This window comes from Neolamprologus multifasciatus, chromosome 14, assembly GCF_963576455.1.
Source record: "Neolamprologus multifasciatus chromosome 14, fNeoMul1.2, whole genome shotgun sequence".
Lineage (NCBI taxonomy): Eukaryota > Metazoa > Chordata > Actinopteri > Cichliformes > Cichlidae > Neolamprologus > Neolamprologus multifasciatus.
In genome coordinates this window covers 40,648,985-40,675,820 of record NC_140452.1, presented here as the reverse complement: position 1 = coordinate 40,675,820, position 26,836 = coordinate 40,648,985, and the positions used below count along the sequence as shown (strand labels likewise).

Here is a 26,836-nt window from a genome sequence, read left to right as displayed (position 1 = left end):
ATGCTGAAATATGGAAAACAACATCAAGAAATTTTACTTCTCTGGGGAAACTGTTTTTTTCTTAATATCTACTTCTATATTATGACACAAGTGAAACGAATTTAAATAAACAGTGAAATTTATATGTTGCAGTTTTTTTCTATCCTGGATTCATTGGGAACTAAGCAACGCTAAATTTATGGTCACTCAAGTTACAATGAGAGAGTAACATAAAACATAACAATTGCAAATAGTTGATCATGTGATCAGACTTTTGTAAATCCATAAAGTTGTGTGATTGTTTGGGTCTGTGTGGTTTTTAAGTGTCTCTTCCAGTTGTTGGAGCTGATTGCAGCAGGACAGCATCAGTTTCCAGACCATCTGCAATGTGTGGAGATTTTATACCATGTGTATGATATGATCTTAGGTTCCTCCACATCGTACAAGCTCAAATATATTACCTAAAGATCGATTCTGCTTGGAAGTTCCAGCTAACTGGATAGACTTTCAGTGTTACTTGGTCAGAAAGCCATAATGCTGTGCTTCTGTCTCTCCTAAATTATAACAGCTGGCAGGTCAGGTTTGTTGTTATGACCATGATCGTCTTCTAAACCTAACCAAGTAGTTTTTAACCACATTAGCCTGACAATTGAGTAGAAGATTAAGTATAAGTATTAAGCAAGAAAAAAAAAAGAAAAGAAAGAAAAAACAGCAAGTTAGAAAAAGCAAGTGTAAAACACAAAGGGATGCCCAACTCATGAACAAACCCAACCTCATAATGTGGACTGTGCCTCACCTCTAGAATGTAAATTATCTCATGGGAACTGTAGGAGCAATGTAACGGTAGACACAGAAGACAAAACCTACTATGTGACACCCCAGGATAGTTGGGATTCCTGCTTTTCTTGACCTGGTTGAACAAAATCAGCACAAGTTACTGAAAAAGACTGAATAATAAGATTATTTTTGATTATTGTCTTTCTGATGTCCAACTAGTGTTGACACCAAACTGTGTAATGGAAAGGCATCTACATATATTGTGTTCTCACCTGAGAACAAGCTTTAAACAAAAACATGACCCTAACACCTGTACACTCTCAGAAATAGGGCTAAAGTGAAAAGTTCATTATTTTTCTTACATAACCAAACTACCTACAGTCGATTTAAAATTCAAATAAATATTTCCCATGCGCGCCGTCAGGGGGAGAAAAATTACGGATTCTAAGCGCCCGTAACTTTATTTTTATTTTATTTTTTTTAACAAAAATTATTAGCCCATCAGTATGGCTTCCATACATGACCATAAATGCGGTTTGCTTCAAAGGTGTTTGTTTCCTAATATTGGTTTTGTTTTGTTTTTCGAAACAAAGAGTAAATCCAGTCAGCCTCTGACCCCACCTCCCCCGTCCTTATTTCGTGATTTGGTTTAGTCCAGGTGCACGCGCTGACGCTGAGCTTTGGAGCGGTAGGAAAAGAGACAGGTGGAAATATACTTGTACATGAAAGAAACTGCTGGACTTTCCTAGTGTTAGCTAGCTTACCTCATTTATTATTTTATTATTTTTATTATACTTTAGTCAACAAGTAATTGGTGCAGGCAGACCTTCTGTACATATGTATAAATCACATATCTGCCGGCTTGCTGCAAGAACCAACAGATCAAACCTCTGGCTCAGGCTTGGCTGTCCCACTCATATCACCCCACACCCACACACCTGACACTGAACCAGCCTCATCTGAAGAAGCTGGTGAGTTATTTTATGTCAAACATGTGTCTAGTTGCAGCAGGCCTCTTGAGAATTTCTTTTCGGTAATAATAATACATTATCTTTATAAGCCACATAAACAGCATTTTTGGAGGAGTGTGACTGTTGCAGGTGGTGAGCGCTTTTAGTGAGCAAAAACAGATTAAACCTATTTGAGTTCCACTAGGTCTCGGGGCAGAAATATATTTTAGTTCAATAAGGTACTTTATTTTCTGTGTGTGCTCACTAGTTTATTTCAGTGTTCAGATGTACTCTGCAAGTACAGCCACCCTGTTTACTGGTGACATTTATCACATTAGCTGTTAGCTTGAGAAGGAGGATGTGGCAGAACACAAAGATTATCAAGTGTCATAATCTTACATCACATGAAATGTTTTGTTTGGTGGGGAAAAAAGAGGTCATAAAGACTGCAACAGATTAAATAGTCTAACGACCTACTTGGAAAAAATGCAGAATAATTTAATGTCCTGTGTACGATATTAATATATATATATATATGTGTGTGTGTGTGTGTGTGTGTGTGTGTGTTTCTGCAAGATGGACTTTAAAGAATATATGATCTGTATCATGATGACATTTGGCTGAGAAAAAAATTAATAAATGTACGCTCATTTCTGAAATTTTCTCTCAGGACCTATAAAAATGACTCTATAAATGGTGCCTGGGCAGGTCCGGAGGACTTAAAGAGGCAGGAAAATAAGTCAGTAAGTAATTGGAGATTTACTGGATGCAGAGGGCTGGGTATCCCATCTGATCTGAACGCGGTATAAGAAGCTCCTGACTCCTCCTCAACTCTTAGCATCAGTGAAGGCGAGCGGCAGAGGTGTGTTTGTGTGTGTGTGTGTGTGGGGAGTTATGGCTCTGTTCATGGACTCAGACTTCTCTTTACTCAAGCAGAACCAGCAGAAAGACCTGGCAGATTTCAAGGCATTATTCGGAGAACAGGAACACTCAAAAGGTGAGTCACAGAGAGGAAAAAAGACTTTTGACTTTCTGACCGGCTGCTTCATAGAATCAGCTTTTCCCAACAAAACTCAATGAATGGTTGAATTATATTGTATATTACAATAAAATAATCTAATAGGATAAAAGTAAACAAAAAGATGGCTGAGAAAATAAATCTGAAAGTTATTATTATAAAATCTTTTTATTCTTAACAGATACACATATTCCTAGGTTCAAGGCTATAATAAAATGTATTCTATAAAAGTAAATAATTTCTAAATTACAAAAATATTTTCTTTGTTCTTTAATTTCTTGTTAATAAATAAGTGTAATAATTATTATTATTATTATATAATAATAATAACAATAGTTATTATTACAATCCACGGTCAAACACAAAAGAACCTAAATGTTGACAAGTTTATGGGTTGTGATATTTTCCATCACCACAACAAGATTTCCCTTTCTGAAAGGCTCTTTATTTATTTATTATAGACCATTATTTTTTCAACTGTTTGACATTTTTCTTGATATTTGCATTGTAATTGGAAGATGCCCGCAGTGGGAGTGCCGTATCCTCTCCGGAGCCGGACAGAGGCATCGGTTTGATGGAGGGTCAGAGGAAAAGGAAGAGGACCATCTTCAGCCGTGCGCAGCTGTCTGAACTGGAGCAGGCCTTCGCTGTGACCCCCTACCCGGACATCACCCTGCGGGAAAGGCTGGCCGCGCACACACACCTGCCTGAGAGCAAGATACAGGTGAGGCTGCTGGTCGGATGTTCAGTCTGAAACTCCAAGTTTCTCCTAGCCTATTTAAAGTGGCTGTAATGAAACAATTTACTTATTTTAATTTAATTTACACTATCTTGACTGATTTGTTGTTGGTCACGATGAACCCACAGAGAATAGGTCTCCTTTAGACCACGAAGACAATAATTGGGACCACTACAGCAAAAAAAAATATCTTCAGTACATATTTTGTAGCTATTCTTTATAAATGATACTGTTCTTCTTTTTCTCAATTAAAGATCAAAATCATTAAAAAACTTAAAATAATAACAAATGAGCCCATATGACTATATATAGACTATATATATGACTCATATAAGGATAGTCATACCTGAAGTTAAGTCTGTTTTAGACAGGCAGAGGATGATGTGATACCCGTTTTCTCTTTCTTATATATTTACCAAGCATCTATCTGCCTTCTTTCCTTCTAAATAATTCTGTCCATGTTCTTTGTTCCTTTATGAAGTAAATGTTTATGTGTGATAAACGTTTTTGTCACACATGAAAACAGCTTAACCATGTCACATGTTAGCAAAGTCTCAATGTTACCCCAGCATAGGACCGGAGCTAACGTGTCAAACAGCATTATAAAGTTTCCTCTACTCTTTACTGTTAATACTGTTAAATACTTCAGCATTATTAGTTGCAATATCTGGCAGAGCTTGTATGCAGAGTCACAAAAGAGGGTAAAAGTGTGGAGAGGATGTAAGGAAATTAGGAACTAATCCCAAATTGTTCCAATGCTTTATTGGATTATGAACATTAGAACGAAAGCATTTAGGTGCACAAAAAGTGTTTGTGTGAATGGCTGAATGTGGCATGTTGATGCTTTGAGTGCTCAAGTAGAGTAAAAAAGCTTTATATAAGAATCAGTCCATTTACCAAGACAAGAAAATTACAACCCAAAAAATCTATCTAACCCCAGTATTTGTTTTGATGAACATGGTACCCTGAGCAGAATTTGGATGCATAAACTGAAATTGGCTATGTAAGACTAATTCATTATAAATATTGCCATTTCCCACAGGTGTGGTTCCAAAACAGAAGAGCTAGAAGTATTAAGACCGGTAGACTCTCCAAGTCCACCAAGTCTGTCCTTGGAGTTAGAGGTTTTGTGGATCCCTCCTCCGGCCCTGCGACTTCCACGTATTCAAACACTCTGGCAGACATGTTCAGGCCAGAGCAGAACCACTCCTGTGAGGAGGTCCCGCAGATTTACTCAGATTGGATGCAAATCTACAGTAACCCCATGTCATCGCCACCATGTTCCTCATCCCTCCATCAGCAGTCCACTCGTAGCTGCTCCAAACCCTCAGAGCCTCGTCTCTGGGAAGAGGAGTACCATGGGCAGCAGCAACAGCACTTAGGAGCCTCACTCACTGGTTTCATTCCTGGTTCGTTTCATCAGTCCATCACCAGGCAGCCTCACCACGCTGCATCTACATGCTCCTATCAGGCCTTCAGGAACTTCAAGTCCCGGAGCTTGGCTCCATCTGGACCTCATCAGGCACTGTGCAGCGGAGGCACTGGACCTGGAGGTCATGCCTCAGTAGATCAGGTTGTCCCTTCCCACCCTCAGCCAATGTACTGGGAAATCTCTCAAGGTCAGGGACAGCACCACCACCACCACCACCATCATCACCCACAACTGGGACCACAGACCTCGATGGGATATATCTCAGACCTGATCTATAACGCTGCTATTGTTACCAATTTTCTTGAATTCTGATGAATGTATCAAAATCTGTCCTGTGTTTTACCACAGCTGATGAATTTCAGACAAGGCTGTAATACTGTGAAGTAGAGTAGAATTGTTACGATGCTGATTTGTCCAGTTGTATATTTTATGTTTTGGATTATGTCTTGTATATTTTGGGGAATAAACTGAGGCAACTGATCACAGTTTTGAATTTTACTGTTACTTGTCAAAAACAATTGTTCTTGTTTTTATTTTAATAGAATTTGTTATTTTTAAAATCTAATACAAATTAATTAAAAATGTTTTTTTTAAAGTTAGTTTTTTAAAATTTCTGATCATATAAACTGCATTTTGTGAAGCTGGAAGTAAGCACATATGACAGTGTAACATGAAGCTTGTTTCATGTTTTTGTATAATCAAATAATACAACCGCGAATCACATTTTCACATAACTGTTCAGTTGTGTAGTTTATTTTGTTCAGTAGCAATACAAAGGTATTATTACCAAAATATGCAGAAAATATCAGTTTATTGAAATTATTATTATTCATTATTGTTAACTGTATGTTGTGTTTTAATATTGTAGCTTGTAAGGATGGAACTACTTTACAGTACTAATATTACCAAAAACCCCAAATTTTTTATCTAGTTTTGAAAATAAATAATATTTAGCGAACATCATAAGTTAAAGTGAAAAAGTTCCCATTAGTTTGTACCACTGTAGTTCCCAAACTTGAAGCCTCATAAACTTGTAATATGTACTTTTTGTCAGTATTTTTTATTAAATTTAAGTGTCAGTTTTTAAGTAAGTCAAGTTTTTATAATCAAGTCACTTATTATATCCTTTTCAACCATTATATGCTACAGCTAATGCTTTATCATGCAGTTTTATTTAACCAAGTAACAGTTTGCCTACTAACAGTAATGTATGAATATGAGCCAATGTGAATATATCATATCTGCTAGTTTTGCTTATTAAACAACTTTTGCAATCATTTATTCAACCCATTTATTAGTGTTTAACTGTTAGTGGGCTAAGTCTATCTATGTTTACCAGTTACCTATTACTTATAGGGGACAGCATGGCTTTAGGTAATATCAATTCTCTAACAATTAGCTATTAGGGTATTTTGGCTAATAGTTACCTAATTTCAACTAAGTAATTTTAACATTTACCCATTAGTTTTAGCAGCTCACCATAGCTTTTAGCTTATATTCTTTTTCTAGACATTTATCAAGTAGTTTTAGCATCTGTACTTTTTATTATTTGGGCTACTTTTGGCTAACTACTTGAAACTGATAGTTGTCATTAACTGTTTCATATCTTTGTCAGTGATGTCATAGACAGTATAAAGTCATCAGTCAAAGCAGTATCCTTTGTAATGTATTTAGTTCAAGCACAATCTTCAAGGCCCCCCCCCCCAAAAAAAAAAAAAAAAAAACAAAACAAAAAAACAAAAACTACTTGAATCACACAATTTGCCCTTTACCCACAGGGTATGTTTATGTCCTATCGGCATTTTTAATGAAACTTGTTCCTATTAACATTTTTTTAAAGAGCCAAATACACAAAGCTCATGACATTTTGAAAATGTATTAATAGCAGAAGTTGTATAACCTATGGTCAGATCTGAGAGATCTCTCCATCAGAGATATACTGCTGTATATATCATGGTTTCTCCTCACGGAAGCCAGCTCCTGTTCTCCTGCTGAACCAGGACATGTTTAATGCTGTGACCCCAAGAGTATTATTTTTCAAAACATCCAGATTAAAAGGATTCCTTGTGGTAGGATACCACGACAGGAATAATTATTTTCTAAATCAAAATATATTTTTATCATATCTCAGGGTTTACATGGCCTAAGGGGAAGGGGAAAAATGAAAGCAAAATAAGAACTAAATTAAAGTCAGAGCTCTGGGTCTATCAGCTTACCGCCTCTGTAATTTGACCTGGATTTAAGTTTTGAAATATTACATTAGAAGCATAATACAGAGGCAAATATGACAGACGGGAGTGCCCACTGTTTGTCCAGAGCTGGACAGAGATCTCTGCATATCATAATCATTTTTAATACCAAATAATCTTTCAATAAACCTTTAATCCTGGTGTCAAATCTCAGATCTTAGGAAAAGACTTTTTTTTGGTATTCCAGGATGCAGTCACATCTTTTAATCCTTCCACTGATATGACAGAACTTGACGGGGGGTGGGGGGCTGGGGACATAATTTATAGAACTATGAAACCTTATCTGGAGAGGGGATCAGTAAAAAAGGATCTTCTGTGTTGTAGGATACATGGTGTTATTGTTCTCGGCATGATGATCTTAAAGCACAGCTACTGTACTGGACAGTAATCGGTTGTTTATGTGTTGTTCGGCTTGATATTTCACTTCAAACCAGATACAGTAAGCACAGATCAGGAGATTATTATTAGCACATCTGTCAGGTGGAAACCGTCCAGTAAACATTATGACTGACCATTATTACTGGCCACAGATGGTGACTTTTCCAGAAAAGTCAACACAAGGACATCCTCGTGGCAAAACAAGCCAAATGACTTAAAGTCTGTATACTAGCTTCTTTTGATTGTTTAAAAAAAACCTTGCATTTGTCATTGTGTGGATGCCTGAAAGGGCATCCACACCATTGAGTTCCTGTTTCTCTTTATTGTGTGGATGCCCTCATAGGGCATCCACACTATTGAGTTCCTGTTTCTCTTTATTGTGTGGATGCCTGAAAGGGCATCCACACCATTGAGTTCCTGTTTCTCTTTATTCTTTATCCTTTATTATTCTGGTTGCTTCCGTACACTTTTTGGACCTTAACTACTCCCTCAGTTTTTGTGCTATTTGCACCGTTCAAATCTTAAAAAATTCTGCTCTTTCTGCTAATGCCGGCTATGACTTTTGGTGCTCATAACTTCTATACTTTTTGAGATATTGAATTTTTTTTGCAATATTTTTTGCCCTTTTCTGCCACATTATCAGTGGCCTCACTGATTTTCCTTGCCGGGTTGACCTGTGTTTTAGCTCAGTGAGATGAGCATCCGTTCTCAGACTGGGAGGCCCGGGTTCAAATCCCGCTTATGGCAACATTTCTTTCAGTTAACAGTTAAACTTTTTAAACTCTTTTCAGCAGAAATACTGCTCATTGAACTCTTTTCAGCAGAAATTCTGCTGATTGAACTCTTTTCAGCAGAATTTTAAATTTTTTCACCACTTTTCAGCACAAATCCCAGCTTTTTCAGCTGTTTTCAGCAAAAACCTCTTTTCATCAGAATTCTGCTGATTGAACTCTTTTCAGCAGAAATTCTGCTGATTGAACTCTTTTGAGCAGAATTTTAAATTTTTTCACTACTTTTTAGCACAAATCCCAGCTTTTTCAGCTGTTTTCAGCAAAAACCTCTTTTCAGCAGAATTCTGCTGATTGAACTCTTTTCAGCAGAATTTTAAATTTTTTCACTACTTTTTAGCACAAATCCCAGCTTTTTCAGCTGTTTTCAGCAGAAATTATGCTCATACACCTCTTTTCAGCGCAATTTTCTACTTCTTTCTATCTTTTCTGCAGAAATTCTGCTCATTCAACTCTTTTCAGCAAAATTTTCAGCCTTTTCACCTCTTATCAGCACAAATCTCAGCTGTTTTCAGAAAAAACTCTTTTGAGCAGGAATTCTGCTGATTCATCTCTTTTCAGCGCAACTTTCTGCTTCTTTATCTCTTTTCAGCAGAAATTCTTCTGATTCACCTCTTTTCTGCAAAGTTTTCAGCCTTTTCACCTCTTATCAGCACATTTCTCAGCAGCTTCTTCTCATTTCATCAGAATTGTCACTCTCTCCACCTCTTCTTTGTGAGAATGAGTTTGGCTCAGTGAGATGAGTAGTCGCCTTGACACCAGAAGGGCCAGGTTCTAATCCTCCTCAGGGCGATCTTTTTTTTTTTTTTTTTTTCAACTTTTTCACCTTTTTTCAGCAGACATCTTCAGCGTTAAGGCATCCACACAGCATTTTCGCAGAAAATGCAAATTTTTCTAGTTCTTTATTATTATTCTTCAAGTTGCTTCCGTTTTTTCCGTTTTTTGGACCTTAACTACTCCCTCAGTTTTCATGCTATTTTCACCGTTCAAATCTTAAAAAATTCTGCTCTTTCTGCTCTTTCCTGCTATGACTTTTGGTGCTCATAACTTCTATACTTTTTGAGATATTGAATTTTTTTTGCAATATTTTTTGCCCTTTTCTGCCACATTATCAGTGGCCTCACTGATTTTCCTTGCCGGGTTGACCTGTGTTTTAGCTCAGTGAGATGAGCATCCGTTCTCAGGCTGGGAGGCCCGGGTTCAAATCCCGCTTATGGCAAAATTTCTTTCAGTTAACAATTAAGCGTTTTTAACTCTTTTCAGCAGAAATTCTACTGATTGAACTCTTTTCAGCAGAATTTTTTAATTTTTTCACTACTTTTCAGCACAAATCCCAGCTTTTTCAGCTGTTTTCAGCAAAAACCTCTTTTCAGCAGAATTCTGCTGATTGAACTCTTTTCAGCAGAATTTTAAATTTTTTCGCCACTTTTCAGCACAAATCCCAGCTTTTTCAGCTGTTTTCAGCAAAAACCTCTTTTCAGCAGAATTCTGCTCATTGAACTCTTTTCAGCAGAATTTTGAATTTTTTCACCACTTTTCAGCACAAATCCCAGCTTTTTCAGGTGTTTTCAGCAAAAAACTCTTTTCAGCAGAATTCTGCTCATTGAACTCTTTTCAGCAGAAATTCTGCTCATTGAACTCTTTTCAGCAGAAATTCTGCTCATTGAACTCTTTTCAGCAGAAATTCTGCTCATTGAACTCTTTTCAGCAGAAATTCTGCTCACTGAACTCTTTTCAGCAGAAATTCTGCTCACTGAACTCTTTTCAGCAGAATTTTGAATTTTTTCACCACTTTTCAGCACAAATCCCAGCTTTTTAAGCTGTTTTCAGCAAAAAACCCTTTTCAGCAGAAATTCTGCTGATTCATCTCTTTTCAGCAGAAGTTTGAATTTTTTCACCACTTTTCAGCACAAATCCCAGCTTTTTCAGGTGTTTTCAGCAAAAAACTCTTTTCAGCAGAATTCTGCTCATTCACCTCTTTTCAGCAGAAATTCTGCTCATTGAACTCTTTTCAGCAGAAATTCTGCTCACTGAACTCTTTTCAGCAGAAATTCTGCTCACTGAACTCTTCAGCAGAAATTCTGCTCACTGAACTCTTTTCAGCAGAATTTTGAATTTTTTCACCACTTTTCAGCACAAATCCCAGCTTTTTAAGCTGTTTTCAGCAAAAACCTCTTTTCAGCAGAATTCTGCTCATTGAACTCTTTTCAGCAGAATTTTGAATTTTTTCACCACTTTTCAGCACAAATCCCAGCTTTTTCAGGTGTTTTCAGCAAAAAACTCTTTTCAGCAGTATTCTGCTCATTCACCTCTTTTCAGCAGAAATTCTGCTCATTGAACTCTTTTCAGCAGAAATTCTGCTCATTGAACTCTTTTCAGCAGAAATTCTGCTCATTGAACTCTTTTCAGCAGAAATTCTGCTCACTGAACTCTTTTCAGCAGAAATTCTGCTCACTGAACTCTTTTCAGCAGAATTTTGAATTTTTTCACCACTTTTCAGCACAAATCCCAGCTTTTTAAGCTGTTTTCAGCAAAAAAACCCTTTTCAGCAGAAATTCTGCTGATTCATCTCTTTTCAGCAGAAGTTTGAATTTTTTCACCACTTTTCAGCACAAATCCCAGCTTTTTCAGGTGTTTTCAGCAAAAAACTCTTTTCAGCAGAATTCTGCTCATTCACCTCTTTTCAGCAGAAATTCTGCTCATTGAACTCTTTTCAGCAGAAATTCTGCTCACTGAACTCTTTTCAGCAGAAATTCTGCTCACTGAACTCTTTTCAGCAGAAATTCTGCTCACTGAACTCTTTTCAGCAGAATTTTGAATTTTTTCACCACTTTTCAGCACAAATCCCAGCTTTTTCAGCTGTTTTCAGCAAAAACCTCTTTTCAGCAGAATTCTGCTCATTGAACTCTTTTCAGCAGAATTTTGAATTTTTTCACCACTTTTCAGCACAAATCCCAGCTTTTTCAGGTGTTTTCAGCAAAAAACTCTTTTCAGCAGAATTCTGCTCATTCACCTGTTTTCAGCAGAAATTCTGCTCATTGAACTCTTTTCAGCAGAATTTTGAATTTTTTCACCACTTTTAGGCACAAATCCCAGCTTTTTCAGCTGTTTTCAGCAAAAAACTCTTTTCAGCAGAAATTCTGTTGATTGAACTCTTTTCAGCAGAATTTTAAATTTTTTCACCACTTTTCAGCACAAATCCCAGCTTTTTCAGCTGTTTTCAGCAAAAACCTCTTTTCAGCAGAATTTTGCTGATTGAACTCTTTTCAGCGAAATTCTGCTCATTGAACTCTTTTCAGCAGAATTTTAAATTTTTTCACTACTTTTCAGCACAAATCCCAGCTTTTTCAGGTGTTTTCAGCAAAAAACTCTTTTCAGCAGAATTCTGCTCATTCACCTCTTTTCAGCAGAAATTCTGCTCATTGAACTCTTTTCAGCAGAAATTCTGCTCACTGAACTCTTTTCAGCAGAAATTCTGCTCACTGAACTCTTTTCAGCAGAATTTTGAATTTTTTCACCACTTTTCAGCACAAATCCCAGCTTTTTCAGCTGTTTTCAGCAAAAACCTCTTTTCAGCAGAATTTTGCTGATTGAACTCTTTTCAGCGAAATTCTGCTCATTGAACTCTTTTCAGCAGAATTTTAAATTTTTTCACTACTTTTCAGCACAAATCCCAGCTTTTTCAGCTGTTTTCAGCAAAAACCTCTTTTCAGCAGAATTCTGCTGATTGAACTCTTTTCAGCAGAAATTCTGCTCATTGAACTCCTTTCAGCAGAATTTTGAATTTTTTCACCACTTTTCAGCACAAATCCCAGCTTTTTCAGGTGTTTTCAGCAAAAAACTCTTTTCAGCAGAATTCTGCTCATTCACCTCTTTTCAGCAGAAATTCTGCTCATTGAACTCTTTTCAGCAGAAATTCTGCTCATTGAACTCTTTTCAGCAGAAATTCTGCTCATTGAACTCTTTTCAGCAGAAATTCTGCTCATTGAACTCTTTTCAGCAGAAATTCTGCTCATTGAACTCTTTTCAGCAGAAATTCTGCTCATTGAACTCTTTTCAGCAGAAATTCTGCTGATTCACCTCTTTTCATCAGAATTTTAAATTTTTTCACCACATTTCAGCACAAATCCCAGCTTTTTCAGCTTTTTTCAGCAAAAACCTCTTTTCAGCAGAAATTCTGCTCATTGAACTCTTTTTAGCAGAATTTTGAATTTTTTCACCACTTTTCAGCACAAATCCCAGCTTTTTCAGGTGTTTTCAGCAAAAAACTCTTTTCAGCAGAATTCTGCTCATTCACCTCTTTTCAGCAGAAATTCTGCTCATTCACCTCTTTTCAGCAGAAATTCTGCTCATTCACCTCTTTTCAGCAGAAATTCTGCTCATTGAACTCTTTTCAGCAGAAATTCTGCTCATTGAACTCTTTTCAGCAGAATTTTGAATTTTTTCACTACTTTTCAGCACAAATCCCAGCTTTTTAAGCTGTTTTCAGCAAAAAACCCTTTTCAGCAGAAATTCTGCTGATTCATCTCTTTTCAGCAGAATTTTAAATTTTTTCACCACTTTTCAGCACAAATCCCAGCTTTTTCAGCTGTTTTCAGCAAAAAACTATTTTCAGCAGAATTTTGCTGATTGAACTCTTTTCAGCGAAATTCTGCTCATTGAACTCTTTTCAGCAGAATTTTAAATTTTTTCACTACTTTTCAGCACAAATCCCAGCTTTTTCAGCTGTTTTCAGCAAAAACCTCTTTTCAGCAGAATTCTGCTGATTGAACTCTTTTCAGCAGAAATTCTGCTGATTCACCTCTTTTCATCAGAATTTTAAATTTTTTCACCACATTTCAGCACAAATCCCAGCTTTTTCAGCTTTTTTCAGCAAAAACCTGTTTTCAGCAGAAATTCTGCTCATTGAACTCTTTTCAGCAGAATTTTTAATTTTTTCACCACTTTTCAGCACAAATCCCAGCTTTTTCAGGTGTTTTCAGCAAAAAACTCTTTTCAGCAGAATTCTGCTCATTCACCTCTTTTCAGCAGAAATTCTGCTCATTGAACTCTTTTCAGCAGAAATTCTGCTCACTGAACTCTTTTCAGCAGAATTTTGAATTTTTTCACCACTTTTCAGCACAAATCCCAGCTTTTTAAGCTGTTTTCAGCAAAAAACCCTTTTCAGCAGAAATTCTGCTGATTCATCTCTTTTCAGCAGAATTTTAAATTTTTTCACCACTTTTCAGCACAAATCCCAGCTTTTTCAGCTGTTTTCAGCAAAAAACTCTTTTCAGCAGAATTCTGCTGATTGAACTCTTTTCAGCAGAAATTCTGCTGATTGAACTCTTTTCAGCCGAATTTTAAATTTTTTCACCACTTTTCAGCACAAATCCCAGCTTTTTCAGCTGTTTTCAGCAAAAACCTCTTTTCAGCAGAATTTTGCTGATTGAACTCTTTTCAGCGAAATTCTGCTCATTGAACTCTTTTCAGCAGAATTTTAAATTTTTTCACTACTTTTCAGCACAAATCCCAGCTTTTTCAGCTGTTTTCAGCAAAAACCTCTTTTCAGCAGAATTTTGCTGATTGAACTCTTTTCAGCGAAATTCTGCTGATTCACCTCTTTTCATCAGAATTTTAAATTTTTTCACCACATTTCAGCACAAATCCCAGCTTTTTCAGCTTTTTTCAGCAAAAACCTCTTTTCAGCAGAAATTCTGCTCATTGAACTCTTTTCAGCAGAATTTTGAATTTTTTCACCACTTTTCAGCACAAATCCCAGCTTTTTCAGGTGTTTTCAGCAAAAAACTCTTTTCAGCAGAATTCTGCTCATTGAACTCTTTTCAGCAGAAATTCTGCTCATTGAACTCTTTTCAGCAGAAATTCTGCTCACTGAACTCTTTTCAGCAGAAATTCTGCTCACTGAACTCTTTTCAGCAGAATTTTGAATTTTTTCACCACTTTTCAGCACAAATCCCAGCTTTTTAAGCTGTTTTCAGCAAAAAACCCTTTTCAGCAGAAATTCTGCTGATTCATCTCTTTTCAGCAGAATTTTAAATTTTTTCACCACTTTTCAGCACAAATCCCAGCTTTTTCAGCTTTTTTCAGCAAAAACATCTTTTCAGCAGAAATTCTGCTGATTGAACTCTTTTCAGCAGAAATTCTGCTGATTGAACTCTTTTCAGCAGAATTTTCACCTCTTTTCAGCCCAAATTCTGCTGATTCATCTCTTTTCTGAAAAATTTTCAGCCTTTTCACCACTTTTCAACAAAATTTTCTGCTTCTTCACCTGTATTCAGCAGAATTTTAAGTGTCTTCACCACCATACAACTCTTTGCAACTTTTTCAGCTTTTTTCAGCAGACATCTTCAACGTTAAGGCATCCACACAGCATTTTCGCAGGAAATGCAAATTTTTCTAGTGTGCCTTTAACTTTACATCTCTGACTAGCTCTGTCTTTTGCAAAACTTTAAACTATGCTGGGACCTTTTTGGAAGCACATTGTTTGATCCATTGTTTGGTGTGGACAGGGTCTTTTGTTTTTGAAATCTGGTTTTATTCTCTTTGACTTCCCTGTTTTGTGTGATGTGGCTGTTATAAAACAGTAGGCTGAGTATTTTAAGCAATCAACTTCTTGGAACCTTCTGAAAGGCTCTGATACATCTAAAAGATGCATTCCTCGGCTTAAGATGGTTTTGTCACTCACTAAAATATCGACATATTTAAATATGAATGTAACGTTAGTATCCCCATTCTTTTAGTCATATGTAATATATGTAATTTTAATTACATTTGTCTTGAACTTGTGTGGTAGCAGTGGAAACAGTGTGAGTTAGCTCATAACAACTTGCATAAGAATGATCGGGTCAGCAGCGTTATGGTTCAGGATTCCTGCAGTGCAGAGAACAGCTGTGTGTGTGTGTGTGTGTCAAGGTCCACAGAGGAGTTCCACCAACTAGATAACCAGTGAGGCTAATAAAGATGGTTAATAAAGTTTGTATTTCACTGCATGCTTCAGTGAACTACAAGCGAGTGAGTTTAGGTACTCCACAAACACATACATAAGTGTGATGTAGCTGCTCATTTAATTTGGTACTGACTAGCAATGAAAAATGCATTGAGGTAGTAAACAAATGAGAGAATCCCAGCAAATGCAAATACTTGCAATCTGTGTACAAGTATGCAAACCAAGTCTTTGTGTTTGTTTGCAGGAATGGGAACAGAAGACCGGCACATAAACCCATCACATACACCCTTGCATCCGTCTTCCTCCAATCTCTTTTTTTGAAATTGTGTATATATTTACTTAAAAAACAAAAAAACAAAATACCGTCAGAAGGTGTGCTGAGGAGGATACATGCATAGCATTCACATGTACTAAAACACATGCCTAGTTTGAGTATACTGTAAGTACCACAACATAAACTTTTATACTATTGAGCATGTTCAGTGTACTTGCTTGTGCAACTTGTGTTTTCCGCTTTGACATCTTTTCAAGCAAACACCTGTCTTTAGTTTTCCTCTCAAAATGTGTTCCAGCCATTTGAAGTTAAAAAGGTCCAAGGTCAAAACCAAGTATTTATTTGTAAATGTTAAAGGAAATACTAGCTTCCCTGTGTTTATTTATGTTGACGTATTTAAAGTATTTTCGTAGAGTTTGTGGCTCTGCTCACTCTCCCTTTTCCCACAACATAATTGGTCATCAGTCATGATGCCTCTGTTGTAGTAACAATAATTGTAACACACACCAGCCTGGCAACAATGTAGCTCCTCTCTCATTGATGTTTGAAGAAGTACAAATACAATTGTCCCAACTGTCAGAAACACCGACTCATGGCTAGCAGAAGATTTTGTTAATTGTGTTAAGTGTTTGAAAAGCTAAAGACCTTTTCACACACAGATCATGATGAATCACACTTGAAGCGTGTTTTAATATGAATGTCCATATTTTATATCTGTGACTTTATTGCTATGGGTAATCCGATGGTAAGTTTGTGTTGGTTTGGTAAGTTCCTTGTTTATTCTGTTTGTTTCAGCTTTTCTTTTTGCATTAAAACAACCATGACTGAATACAGACATGTGTGGTCTGGACAACTTCCAAAAGGATGTCTTTTTCTGCCAGTTTAGAGAAGTTTATGAACAGAAAGCTGACCAACTAACTGAAAGTAGATTAGATGCTGAGTCAAATATAAATATAACCTGTTAAATTTACATATTCGATTTCACATATAAGATTTTTTTTTAATATGTGGTGAAATATGTGAACATTGTTAATATAAAGAGTAGGCGGGGCAGAAAAGACAGGAAAGGTGTAACGCTTAAAGAACAACAGGATGCCTTACAGTTAGATTAGATAGTAACATGGTTGGCTATAACAAAGTGAAATTAGTGCGCATGGCATGGGAAGCTCGCTCATTCTGTGAAGGCACCATTAATGATGTAAACAAGTTTACGAACAACATATAGTCAGGTGACATTTTTTAAGAGTACCTGCCTGCAGTCCATACTCTCACTCACTGGTGAAAGTTAAAATTGAAAATATGACAAATCAGACCAGTTTATCAAGAAAGGCCATACTGGTGACAGACCCAAATAAAATACATATTATACAGCCTATATGTTTATTAAAATGTTTCTAATTAAGGCCTCACTAAGAGCATCATCATCCATGCTTTGTAATAGTTGTATTGTTAATGGAGAACTTGCGCTTCTTTCTGTGTGTGTGTGCTTGTGTTGCTCAGCGATGTCTTCATGGCACATTGCAAATCCTTCAACATTACACTGACTAAAAGGGGGGCACTTGTAAACTCACACTGCTGTGTGTTCTGCTCAATCAAAGACTGTGAGTTTGATTTCCACACTGTTAAACACACATACATTCATCAGTGTCACACTGATAATGGTGTTTCTTTTGTGTTGTTGTTGTTGTTTTTGGACGATGTTTCACTGCCTAAGCTTTGCTACTATGTATATAAGGCTAATTTACTTTATGGGGAGTGTTGACAGATGTAGTGAAAGCATGCACTCAGTTTGGAACTCATTGAACACACAGACACTCACTGGTTCGTGGTGATGTAAATATTTCCTGTCTCCTGCCTGAATGATATCCCTAAGGTTTTACAAGCATGTTAGCTTGAAGATGGGACAAGAGATGGTGGTCAGCAAGTGTTGACCTGCAACAAAAAAGGATGTCTGATGTCAGTAAATGTGAACCTGCTGTACATAGCTTGGTAAATGTAGTACTGTAGAAGGGCAGGAGGGCTTTGAATTTTTTTTATTTTTTCTTTTGCACCATATACATTTTCTCTTGTTTTATATCACAGACAGTCTCCAACTCGGGGACAGGCACACTTGTACATAAATTAATAAACCTCCGAACAAACCGGTCTTGGACTTTGTGCCTTATTGTTGGTTCTTTTCAAAAGCAGAGCAATGTATTGACCACAGAACAGTTTTCCAATCGTTTTAAATGAGCTTTGGCCCAGGGCAAATGGCAGTGTTTCCAGACCTATTCACATCTGGCTTCTTCTTTAAATGTTAGAGCTTTAACCTGAATTTGTAGATAGATCTAGATACAAACTTTTCATAGACATTGATTTCTGGAAGTGTTCCTTCCAGTGTTCTACAGGTTATGCACATCCAATACTCAGAATCCATCATCATTCCTAGCATTAAAAGTGTAAGAGGTTTGAAATTTTCTAGTGACAGAGTCAGAGTTGGAAATTTTCTTTAAATTTGTCAGTCGAGTTTCACTTTAGTCATGTGTATGGTAGAGCTAGTCTATAGAGCTTCATCAGGACGTAGTAGATTTCACTGTTCTACAATTCTCATGTCAGAAGAAGCTTTTATGTTGTTCTTTGATGGTCAGTGTACGTTCACAATTATTTTAATTTTGTTGACACAGACAAAAGCAGAAATTTTCTCAATGTATATTTTGCAAAAATGGAAGTTTTTTTTTCTTCCAATTTTTGTTTTTTGATTAATTCTATCAAGCCATCAAACCCAGCAAGATTTAGATAGCTTGGTTTGTGTGTAGCTGACTGAGAATAATGAATCTATTTAGAAAATAATTGTACTTTTTAATAGTGAGAACGTAGTGATGGATGTTTACTGATTTATCAGTGACATCCATTTACTCAAAAAAATACTGATTAGTGGATGACTGGAATGTATAGTTTATGATTGTAATTTACAAAATATAACCAGAGGTGATGTGATGCTTGTGTGATTTTTTTTAACAGGACCCTACAGTAGGATGAGTACCCTAAGTTCACCAACCTTTTGATGGCTAGGTGTGCAGTTCCTGCTTTAAATGCATTCACTTTTTAGATTCAGAAATTTAAATCAAGAGGCAAGAAATGTTTGCGCACACTTATGGACTTAAATCAATAGTGTCTTGATGTATGCTCAATCATCCAGGTAAGGAAATCTTAAAAAGTTGATTCTGTTCATCAAGTCTTATCTTTTTTAGTGGGAGAAACATTTTGTCACTCATCCAAAAAAGGTACATAAGATGAATAGAATCAACTTTTGCCGGTTAAAATAATAGTGTCACTGTCCTCTGCTAAGACTGGAGATAATGCTAGCTAGTTCAGCTGGGTAATATTTTCTTAGAACAGCAGGGCTACATGCGGTGATGCTAGAATTAGCCATGGTATCAAACTACCTTCAACAGGTGGTCAAGCTGAGCCCACAGGCGCACTACGTTTCCCTGGAGAGCTCCTTCATTCTTCATATATCCATGTCGGGCAAGAGTGTAAAGCCCGCAGCTGAATGGCCTTTGTTCAAGCACACACGCTTTTTGGCAGTGCACAGCTGTGTAGAAAAATCCAGGCAGGCTAATCTGAAAAGCTAATCCGCGAGTTTACAGGAAAGGGAAATGGATTTTCAAATGAGAGGCACAAATCGCCATTTTAAATGTCAGAAATAAATCTTTTTTTTTTTTAATCCATTTAAATTGTGTTTTAAAAATGATTTTGAAAATCTGTGTTTTAATTTAGAATTCGAAAATAGTTTTTCAAATGCGGTTTATATTGAGAATTTAATTTTTTGTGATTTGAAGTATTTATTAATAGTAATAATAAGGTTTAAAATTTTCATTTAAAACGTTTTTTTTATTTTAAATTAACTTGTTAAATAATAAATTACTTTAGTGTTGTTTGAATGTTTGAATAAATAAAATAATTTTAAAACATGAAATCGTAAATGAACTTAGAAATGCATCATGTATTGTACAATTCATTATTCAAGCACAGAATTCAATGTAACTGTCTGGAGGAGTTATAGCTGCTTCGTTTATTGTCATCTTAAATATATTAAAAAGTCTCTTTTCACATGAGTCAGATAACTCCCCAGAAATGAAGCCAAAATGTCTCTACTGCCCCCTTGTGTCTGGCTGCAGTACTGGCGTCAGACTAAAATAAAAAATAACTAATTTTGTAAAGTTCGTTTAGCTCATCTGTGCAGGTTAATTAATTTATCCTGAGAAAAACCATTACTGTACGTTTATTATGAGTATTATACTGTAAGAGCAACAGGCTGGACTCTACAGCTCCTGTGCAGAGCTGATTATTAAATATGTGCAAACAGCAGCACGTTTTCTGTCTCTTGCCACATCTGTAAAGACAGTAACACCAAAGTTTAAAAAAGGTTGCACTGCAGTAGCACCTCATAACTCATTCACTATCGATTAAATGGTAAATGGCCTGTATTTGTATAGCGCTTTGCTAGTCCCTAAGGACCAGTACATAAATAGCTTTTGCTATTTATGGCCATTTGGCTATGGCCATTTGGCAGCTTAAGTTAAAATTTGTTTAATTTTTCCACTGATTAACTTTTAGTACTGACTCTGTGTATTTATTTTACTGAATTAGTTTCAGTTAAAAAAACAGTCTGAATTAATCTTAATGAGGTATTGTTCACAGCGTTAGATGTCCGGTAGTGCTTACAGCTTACATCCTTTGAGAAAAATAATTGAAAGCGTTAATATTTGTTGTCCAATTCTCAAGCAGCAGCTCAAACACCAGTTATAATACCTCTGCATGTTGCTGTCTACTATGCAGCAGAAGACTGAACCGGGCCTGAAACCTGCTCCATCATCTCATCTTTGCAGTTCATCATGCAAAAAGCACCAACAGGTCAAAGGTAAATATAGTATATAAGGTTTTGCACATTGTAAATAAACAGCTCATATGTCAGCAGAAATGTAGAACTAAAAAAAATGTGAGTGTGTGAGGACAGGGAGGATCAGCTTTATTTCAGATTTGAGGGATAAACTTTATATTTCAGTTTGTGATGGTTCTGTTCCCTTTGTGAATGCAGGAGCTGCCCTCAGATTCAGACCTCAGCTCCACCCAGTGACAGCAGACCGATCATCCAACATTTTCACATGTTAAAATTAACTGATGAAAACAGTACAAAAGTTAAAGTATCACATGTGCTGTCAGTGAAAGCTTCAGCTGTTTAATTGATAAAGTTAAAGACAAAAAGTCAAAGGTATCATCCATTTAACTGGTGTCACTATATATCAGCATTAACAGTACCACAATTTAGTGGTTCAGAAAGCCACTGATCTCAGACCTGCAGTCAATCGCTACTGCGAAGATGGACTCCAAAATCATGTCCAAAACACGAAAATGGAAGAATCACGTTAAGTTACAAAGAGTAGTAGGTGGGAACACTTACCATTACTGTGTCATAAAAAATCGAATGATCAATTTTGACGTCTGAAGAGTGTAGATCGATTGGTTGTTTACATCACTTAACACAAGCATAACTTTAATTACAAAATCAGAAGACACATCATCCACATTCAGAAGCACATCTCTGTATAGTGACAGTTCTCTAGCATATCGAGACTATCTCTCCACACCGTTACATATTCCATGTGTACGGGGTACGACCCCCCCCTTGGTCGTGGCGTGTGGATATTTCTTTAAGACACTCTGGCATGCCCGGCTACGCCCCACAGCTTACGTATAAAACAGCTGTGCAGACGTGACACCGGTGATCGTTGATCTCCACTTGTTGTGTGTGTGTGCGAAAGAGTGCTTACCTTGAGAGTACTGTGTGTGTGCGTCTATTGGAGCGTGCTTCGGCATCCTCCGTGGGCGATGTATTTCTCCCTTCTAGGTCCCCTGGTAGTAGTGATGGGCAGATGAAGCTTCATGAAGCACTGAAGCTTTTCATCCAATTGGTTCACCCCAGCGCAAAGCGTCTTGAAGCTTCATTTGCTCTAGTAGGACACCTACTGGACGTAAAAATATTAGTTGGCATGAATTTGAAGAGTGTGACCTTTTGCACACAGCCTGTAAATGTCAACAACAAAAGGAGTGTGTAAAACATGTATATTGTAGTGATGGCAGTATACTGTGTATATTTATACTGGCAGTATGGAAAATGATTATTTGGAAATGCTTAAAATGGAAATGATCATTTACTGTGAGGTGAGGTGTGGTTGGGGTGTGGACAGTGGTTGTGCTTTTGTAATGTTGAGGTATGGACAGCTACAGACTGAGGCTCAGTCATGCCCACATTTTATTCTGTAAAAAAATACATTTTCACTGCTTTTATGGCCTTTTTAGTGGGGAGAACATAGCTAGGATTTAATGATTTAACAAATCTTTTAAATCCTTTGTCCTCCACAATGCTAAATGGCTGGGAGTCCTCAATCACCATGCTAAACAGGTTTTCATCTATTTGAGAGAGAGAGATAGCCTTTATTTGTCAGTTGGAGGTCTTTTGCCCACAACCGAGATGACAGACCTTGCCGACCGTACATACAATACACAAACATCACATTGGGGAGACAGGTCAGGCTAGGTAGCGAGGAAAAAAAACATCAAAATGTGTAACACAGAAGGATAATACAGGAATGCACAGATATCAACACTAGTGATGGGTCGTTCGCGAACGAAATGGCTCTTAGAGCCGACTCTTTGAAGTGAACGATGCGAGCCGTGAGGGTTTTTTTTTTTCTTTCTCTCACCCTCTCTCTCGCCCTTTTTTCTGCTAAACTCCGCACGCGCGGCCTGTACTTTGCGCTGGGCAGAGGGGGGAGGGGCGTTAGTTACACTTGCAGTAGCACAGGAACAGAGCCAGAGAGAAAGAGAGTGAGGGACAACAACGTCACATTAGAAAGGTATAGTAATCACGTCACAATTTGACTCTTTTAACCACTAAATTTGTTGTTTCATCACTGGTTTGTGATTTACCAGTGTCTTTCTTTTTGAAGTCAAGTTGTCCTGCAACCCAGAGAGTTTATTTGTTAGTAGTGGATAAACTTTATCTTTTAACATCAGGTGTATGTTAAGTTTAGCTGCTTTAAGCTTGCTGGAAAATCTTCACGTGTTCATGAATGTAAGCTGTTTCTTCATTGCGTGTGTGTGAGTTTTTGGGTGGGTTATTTTAACTTTTTTTTTTTTTTCCAACAAGGCATTTCTCTAATTGTGTGTGTTTTTAATTTTGTTTCCCAAATTTTGATCTCCCACCTTAAATAACAGCATTCCATGTCTTCAGCCAGGAATTAGAGCTTGCTTGTGAGATTCAGGGACACATGGTGCCAAAAACAATTCAGTGAAAAACTTGCCTGAAAATTTCCAGTGATGGTAGCCGATAACTGGAGGAGAAGATGTCCTTTAAGCTTCTTTTTCATGTAGGGACAAAGTGAGAGGTCAAGCTGTAAAATTTTAAGCCAGAGCTTGGCCTGTGTGTCGTCCCAATTTTGTTAATCTATCCTTTTGCTGCTGTACTCAGGTCTCCAGGTTGAGAGAAATCCACCTGTATTAAGAGACTAAAACATTCATTTACTATTTTTCTTACAACATCCATTTGGTTCATCTGCCTAGATTTTACTCTCTCTCTCTCTTGGTGCATAGTTCACACAGTCAGGCAGTTGCCTTTTATGGGCATGCAAGTTTCCGGTCACTTACCCCCAGCAGCTGCGAAGCCGTCTCTCCCATATCAAAACCCAGCCAAACATTAAACATTCACCGTAGTCATTCAAAACTTTATTTGTAATATTATAATCAGCAAAATCAGCGTTTTAATTACAGGCATGTATCATTGTTTGCAAATCATACGTATATAAAACTCAATAACACGCTAAACAGGAAGTCCTCTGTGGGCTTCACAGCAGCCACCTCATTTGCATGTTCACACAAAATAGCTCGCAGCGCTGCAGCGCACTGTCGTCACACACACAGCCTCGTTTCACACTCAACTCTCTATTATTTTACAAAGACGTCTTATATTTACAATCACTCTCAGGCCTGAAAGTTTTAGCGCCTACACAATTTTGACAAATTTAAGTTAACGGGTCCAACCGAAGAAAGTCCAACTTTTTTGTAATCAATTAACCAGTATCAGACTCTAACTGTATCTGGCCTCATCTCTAAAATCCCTAACTCAATTTACAGTGCCCAAAAAAGCGCAGATACCGTTCAACACGGTAAGGAGACTCTAACTCCTAGTTATTCTGGAGTGCCCCAAGCTCCACAGTGACCAACTGACTATCCCTCCAAGAGGACAAGGCCTAGGCGTCCCTGGCCTTGGCAAGCGTTACCTCTGAGCACTGCGCCTCCTAGTGGACTCTAACCACCGTTCTCACAAAATTTATAATACTTTTAAACAACAGACAACACCCAAAAAACAAGAGTATGACTGAGGCAGATGCAACGTTATGGACATTGGAGACTCTAACTCGCAAAATGACCAACACAGATGCAATCCTTAGACCAATGGAGACTCTAACTCACAAAATGACCAATTCCCTATCAAACTACCTGAGACTCTAACTCAGTATTTTTACTTTTACCTGAGACTCTAACTCAGTATTTTTACCTTTAAGCTTATTTCAAGTTTCAAAACTCATGAGATTTTTCATCAAAATCAAAACAGGCCTTCACCAGTAATTTCAGTGAGTAGACTTTTAATTTATACAGTCCAATTTGGCACAGTTTGGATTTACATTCAACAGGTTGTGCCTCACCTTTAAATGTGCCGGCTTGCCCACTCACGTCAGACCACTGGCTCGTGCCTGCCCGTTCAACCACCTCGGACCGTCCAAACCTCCAAAACTTCCATCCCAATACCACAGGACGAGCCCCCAAAACTGTTACGGATTCAAATATTGGGGATGGATACAGGAGGAAAACCAAAATAACCACACTGGTCCGGCCGGGTCAAGTCAAACGATGATTTAATGAACACACGCGTGGCAGATAGACACCATACAGCAGACAGCATCAGATCTCAAAATGGTGGAGCCTTGATCAAACTCTTATAGCCTCTAGTGGCCCCCACCTAATCATAAAAGCCTAAACATTCACATTCTTTCTCACACAGCGCCTAAGCTACGACCTTGGCTCCCTGTTTATCTGCTCCTGATGAGATGGGGCAGTATGCTCTGTTCTCTTCTAATCAGACAAATAAGGCGATGACTTTCTGTGAACAATATTTTCTTATAACTCAGCAGTATAATGCATCACAAAACAATATCATTCATTCACAATAAATCAGCAGTCTAATGTAATGCAAATCAGTTTACCAAATGTAATAGTTATCACCTTCTTCTAATTCAGGAGCATAATGCAAACTAAAACTACATAATAATTCACAATCTTTAATTAGGGGTATAACATGGCATAAAATAATATCATAATCCCACATAATCATCCACTATTTTCAGTTGCAGATGATAAAGGATTCAGAAATCATGCAGGCCCATATGACAGAGAATGTGCATCTTCTTTTTGTTTTAATATTTTAATTTATATTTAATTGTGTTGTGGTTTGCAGTGTTTTGTGTTGTTTCACGTTAAATTTGTTTAAAAGGAAAAAGCTGAAAATTTAAATAGTTAAAAGTCTAAAATGTAAATAGTTGTTCTTTGTATTATATGATTTATTTATTACATTTTATGTGGAGTGAATAAATAAAGTATATTTATGGTGGCCCTTAGAGAAAAAGCACGTACAAACTCCAAAACACGTACAAACTCCTAAGCATGTACAAACTCCAAAACGCATAAAAACTCAGACGCACTTACAAAAGACAACAGAAGTGCTCCAGGATGCTAGGGCGCAGTGTTGAGCTTTTGTTACCTAGTGGCTACACAAGCCAGGAAGTATCAACAACCGGATTTGGTGTGTGGTAGTAACAGGTAAATTAATTTTTTTTTAATTATTTGAATAAATATGAGTGCTTGTCTATAAATACACAAACAATACACACATGCTTTCAATTGTGTAATTTAAGTGATCTGGGTAGCTCTGTTTTGGAAGTTCAGTAAACGCTAGAAATGTGTTTTGGAGTTTGTACGTGCTTTTTGGAGTTTGTATATGCTTTAGAGTGTGTACGTGCTTTGTCTCTAGGGGCCATATATAAACATATATAAATAAAACCACTTTTTTTTTACATTAGTAATTCCTTTTCTGCATAATTTTATATTATTGTTAATGATTAAATAATTAAAGCAACAAAACAACCTGAAGAGCCGGTTCAGAGCCGAAAGAGCCGGCTCTTTTTAGTGAGCCGAGCCGAAAGAGCCGGATCTCTAAAAAGAGCCGGAAATCCCATCACTACTGGTGTCGGCACATAAGGACGCTGTCATAGCCTGTCAGCGACGTTGATTGGCTGCGTATACGAACGTGAATCACAATATTGGCTGGAGTATGGTATAAGGTGGGATCGTTCTAATCCCATACGGGAGCAGCCAGTCACTTACTGACTAACACTGCAAAACAGAATTGTTAAAGTATTAATTTTAATTTCAATTCAGGTTGGATTTTTTTGTGCGCAACGCAGATTTTCTGTGCGCAAAGACCGTGCCAGCAGTGCGCAATTGCGCACGTGCGCAGCTTAGAGGGAACATTGGCGACTATTAATGTGACTTCTGTTACACCAAAATGTATTGCAAACCATGTTTAAAGACTTCAGGAAGTTTTGGATGTGGTTTTTCTCTGACTGATTGGAGCAGAATTCACATATATTAATCATGCAGTATCGTCACAGCAACATCATCAGCTGTAATAATTGCCAAAAAATAGTTAGTAGTTCTCATCCTTTGCTCCTTCTCTTATTCAGTCCAAGAACTCTCTTAATCTTAATCAGCCACATTCTTTCCATGGCAGGTAACAAAAAAAGCTGATTTACTGGAATTAAATTAGCCTGATCAGAGTTTTTTTTTAAATTACTTTTACAACTGTGTGTCTACGCTCCACCTCAGCCCTGCATTGTGTCTTTGTATTCTTTTGTTATTGCAAGAAAGACCCTGCATCTTAAATTGACTGCAGACAGCTTACTGTTTAATTAAGACAGTTGCCATGGTAATTGTCATCTTGCATTGAGGAAAATGCAATGTGGGAAAAATGCCAAATCAGGAATTTTTGACTGCAAAGAGGAAGTTAACACAGGGAGTTGCTGTCATTATATCATATCAGTTTGAACTGCTATTCATTGTTTTTAGCAGCCAGGTGCTGATTCCTGTTAAGTATTAATGGGTGTGTGTGTGTGCAAGTGCAAGTGCAAACTAGCCTCAGTGATTATACA

General features: G+C 37.2%; 2 protein-coding genes and 1 long non-coding RNA gene across 4 annotated transcripts in view; 1 reads left to right on the top strand and 2 right to left on the bottom strand.

Annotated features, from left to right (window-relative positions):
• Positions 1 to 231: 231 nt before the first annotated feature.
• LOC146504694 (homeobox protein SEBOX-like) lies at positions 232 to 5,393 on the top strand. Of its 2 annotated transcripts, XM_085184786.1 has the most exons (4): positions 232 to 2,568; positions 2,643 to 2,703; positions 3,243 to 3,448; positions 4,506 to 5,393. In XM_085184786.1, the coding sequence occupies exons 3-4, from the start codon at positions 3,299 to 3,301 to the stop codon at positions 5,205 to 5,207; spliced, it is 852 nt and encodes a 283-aa protein (XP_085040912.1). In that variant the 5' UTR covers positions 232 to 2,568; positions 2,643 to 2,703; positions 3,243 to 3,298; the 3' UTR covers positions 5,208 to 5,393. The 2 variants fall into 2 exon arrangements, with proteins under 2 accessions (XP_085040912.1, XP_085040911.1); XM_085184785.1 differs by having other exon boundaries at positions 232 to 2,703.
• A 2,398-nt stretch (positions 5,394 to 7,791) lies between these two features.
• The window catches only part of vma12 (vacuolar ATPase assembly factor VMA12), a 42,355-nt gene continuing 23,310 nt past the window's right edge, over positions 7,792 to 26,836 (bottom strand). Inside the window, exons 9-11 of the mRNA XM_085184793.1 lie at positions 14,405 to 14,486; positions 8,581 to 8,953; positions 7,792 to 8,471 (exon numbers count right to left, since the gene is read on the bottom strand). The gene's annotated coding sequence lies outside the window, so the exon portion shown is untranslated. The remainder of the gene's footprint in view (positions 8,472 to 8,580; positions 8,954 to 14,404; positions 14,487 to 26,836) is intronic.
• The window catches only part of LOC146504690 (uncharacterized), a 58,033-nt gene continuing 50,722 nt past the window's right edge, over positions 19,526 to 26,836 (bottom strand). Inside the window, exon 2 of the long non-coding RNA XR_014877956.1 lies at positions 19,526 to 25,283. This is a non-coding gene — a long non-coding RNA (uncharacterized LOC146504690). The remainder of the gene's footprint in view (positions 25,284 to 26,836) is intronic.

What these genes read in the sequence shown, in the direction of transcription:
- LOC146504694 (XM_085184785.1), top strand. Translation starts at nt 2,601, where the DNA reads ATGGCTCTGTTCATGGACTCAGACTTCTCTTTACTCAAGCAGAACCAG. An exon ending in AGAACAGGAACACTCAAAAG is followed by an intron (nt 2,704 to 3,242) that starts GTGAGTCACAGA and finishes TGTAATTGGAAG; the next exon opens with ATGCCCGCAGTGGGAGTGCC. An exon ending in TGCCTGAGAGCAAGATACAG is followed by an intron (nt 3,449 to 4,505) that starts GTGAGGCTGCTG and finishes CATTTCCCACAG; the next exon opens with GTGTGGTTCCAAAACAGAAG.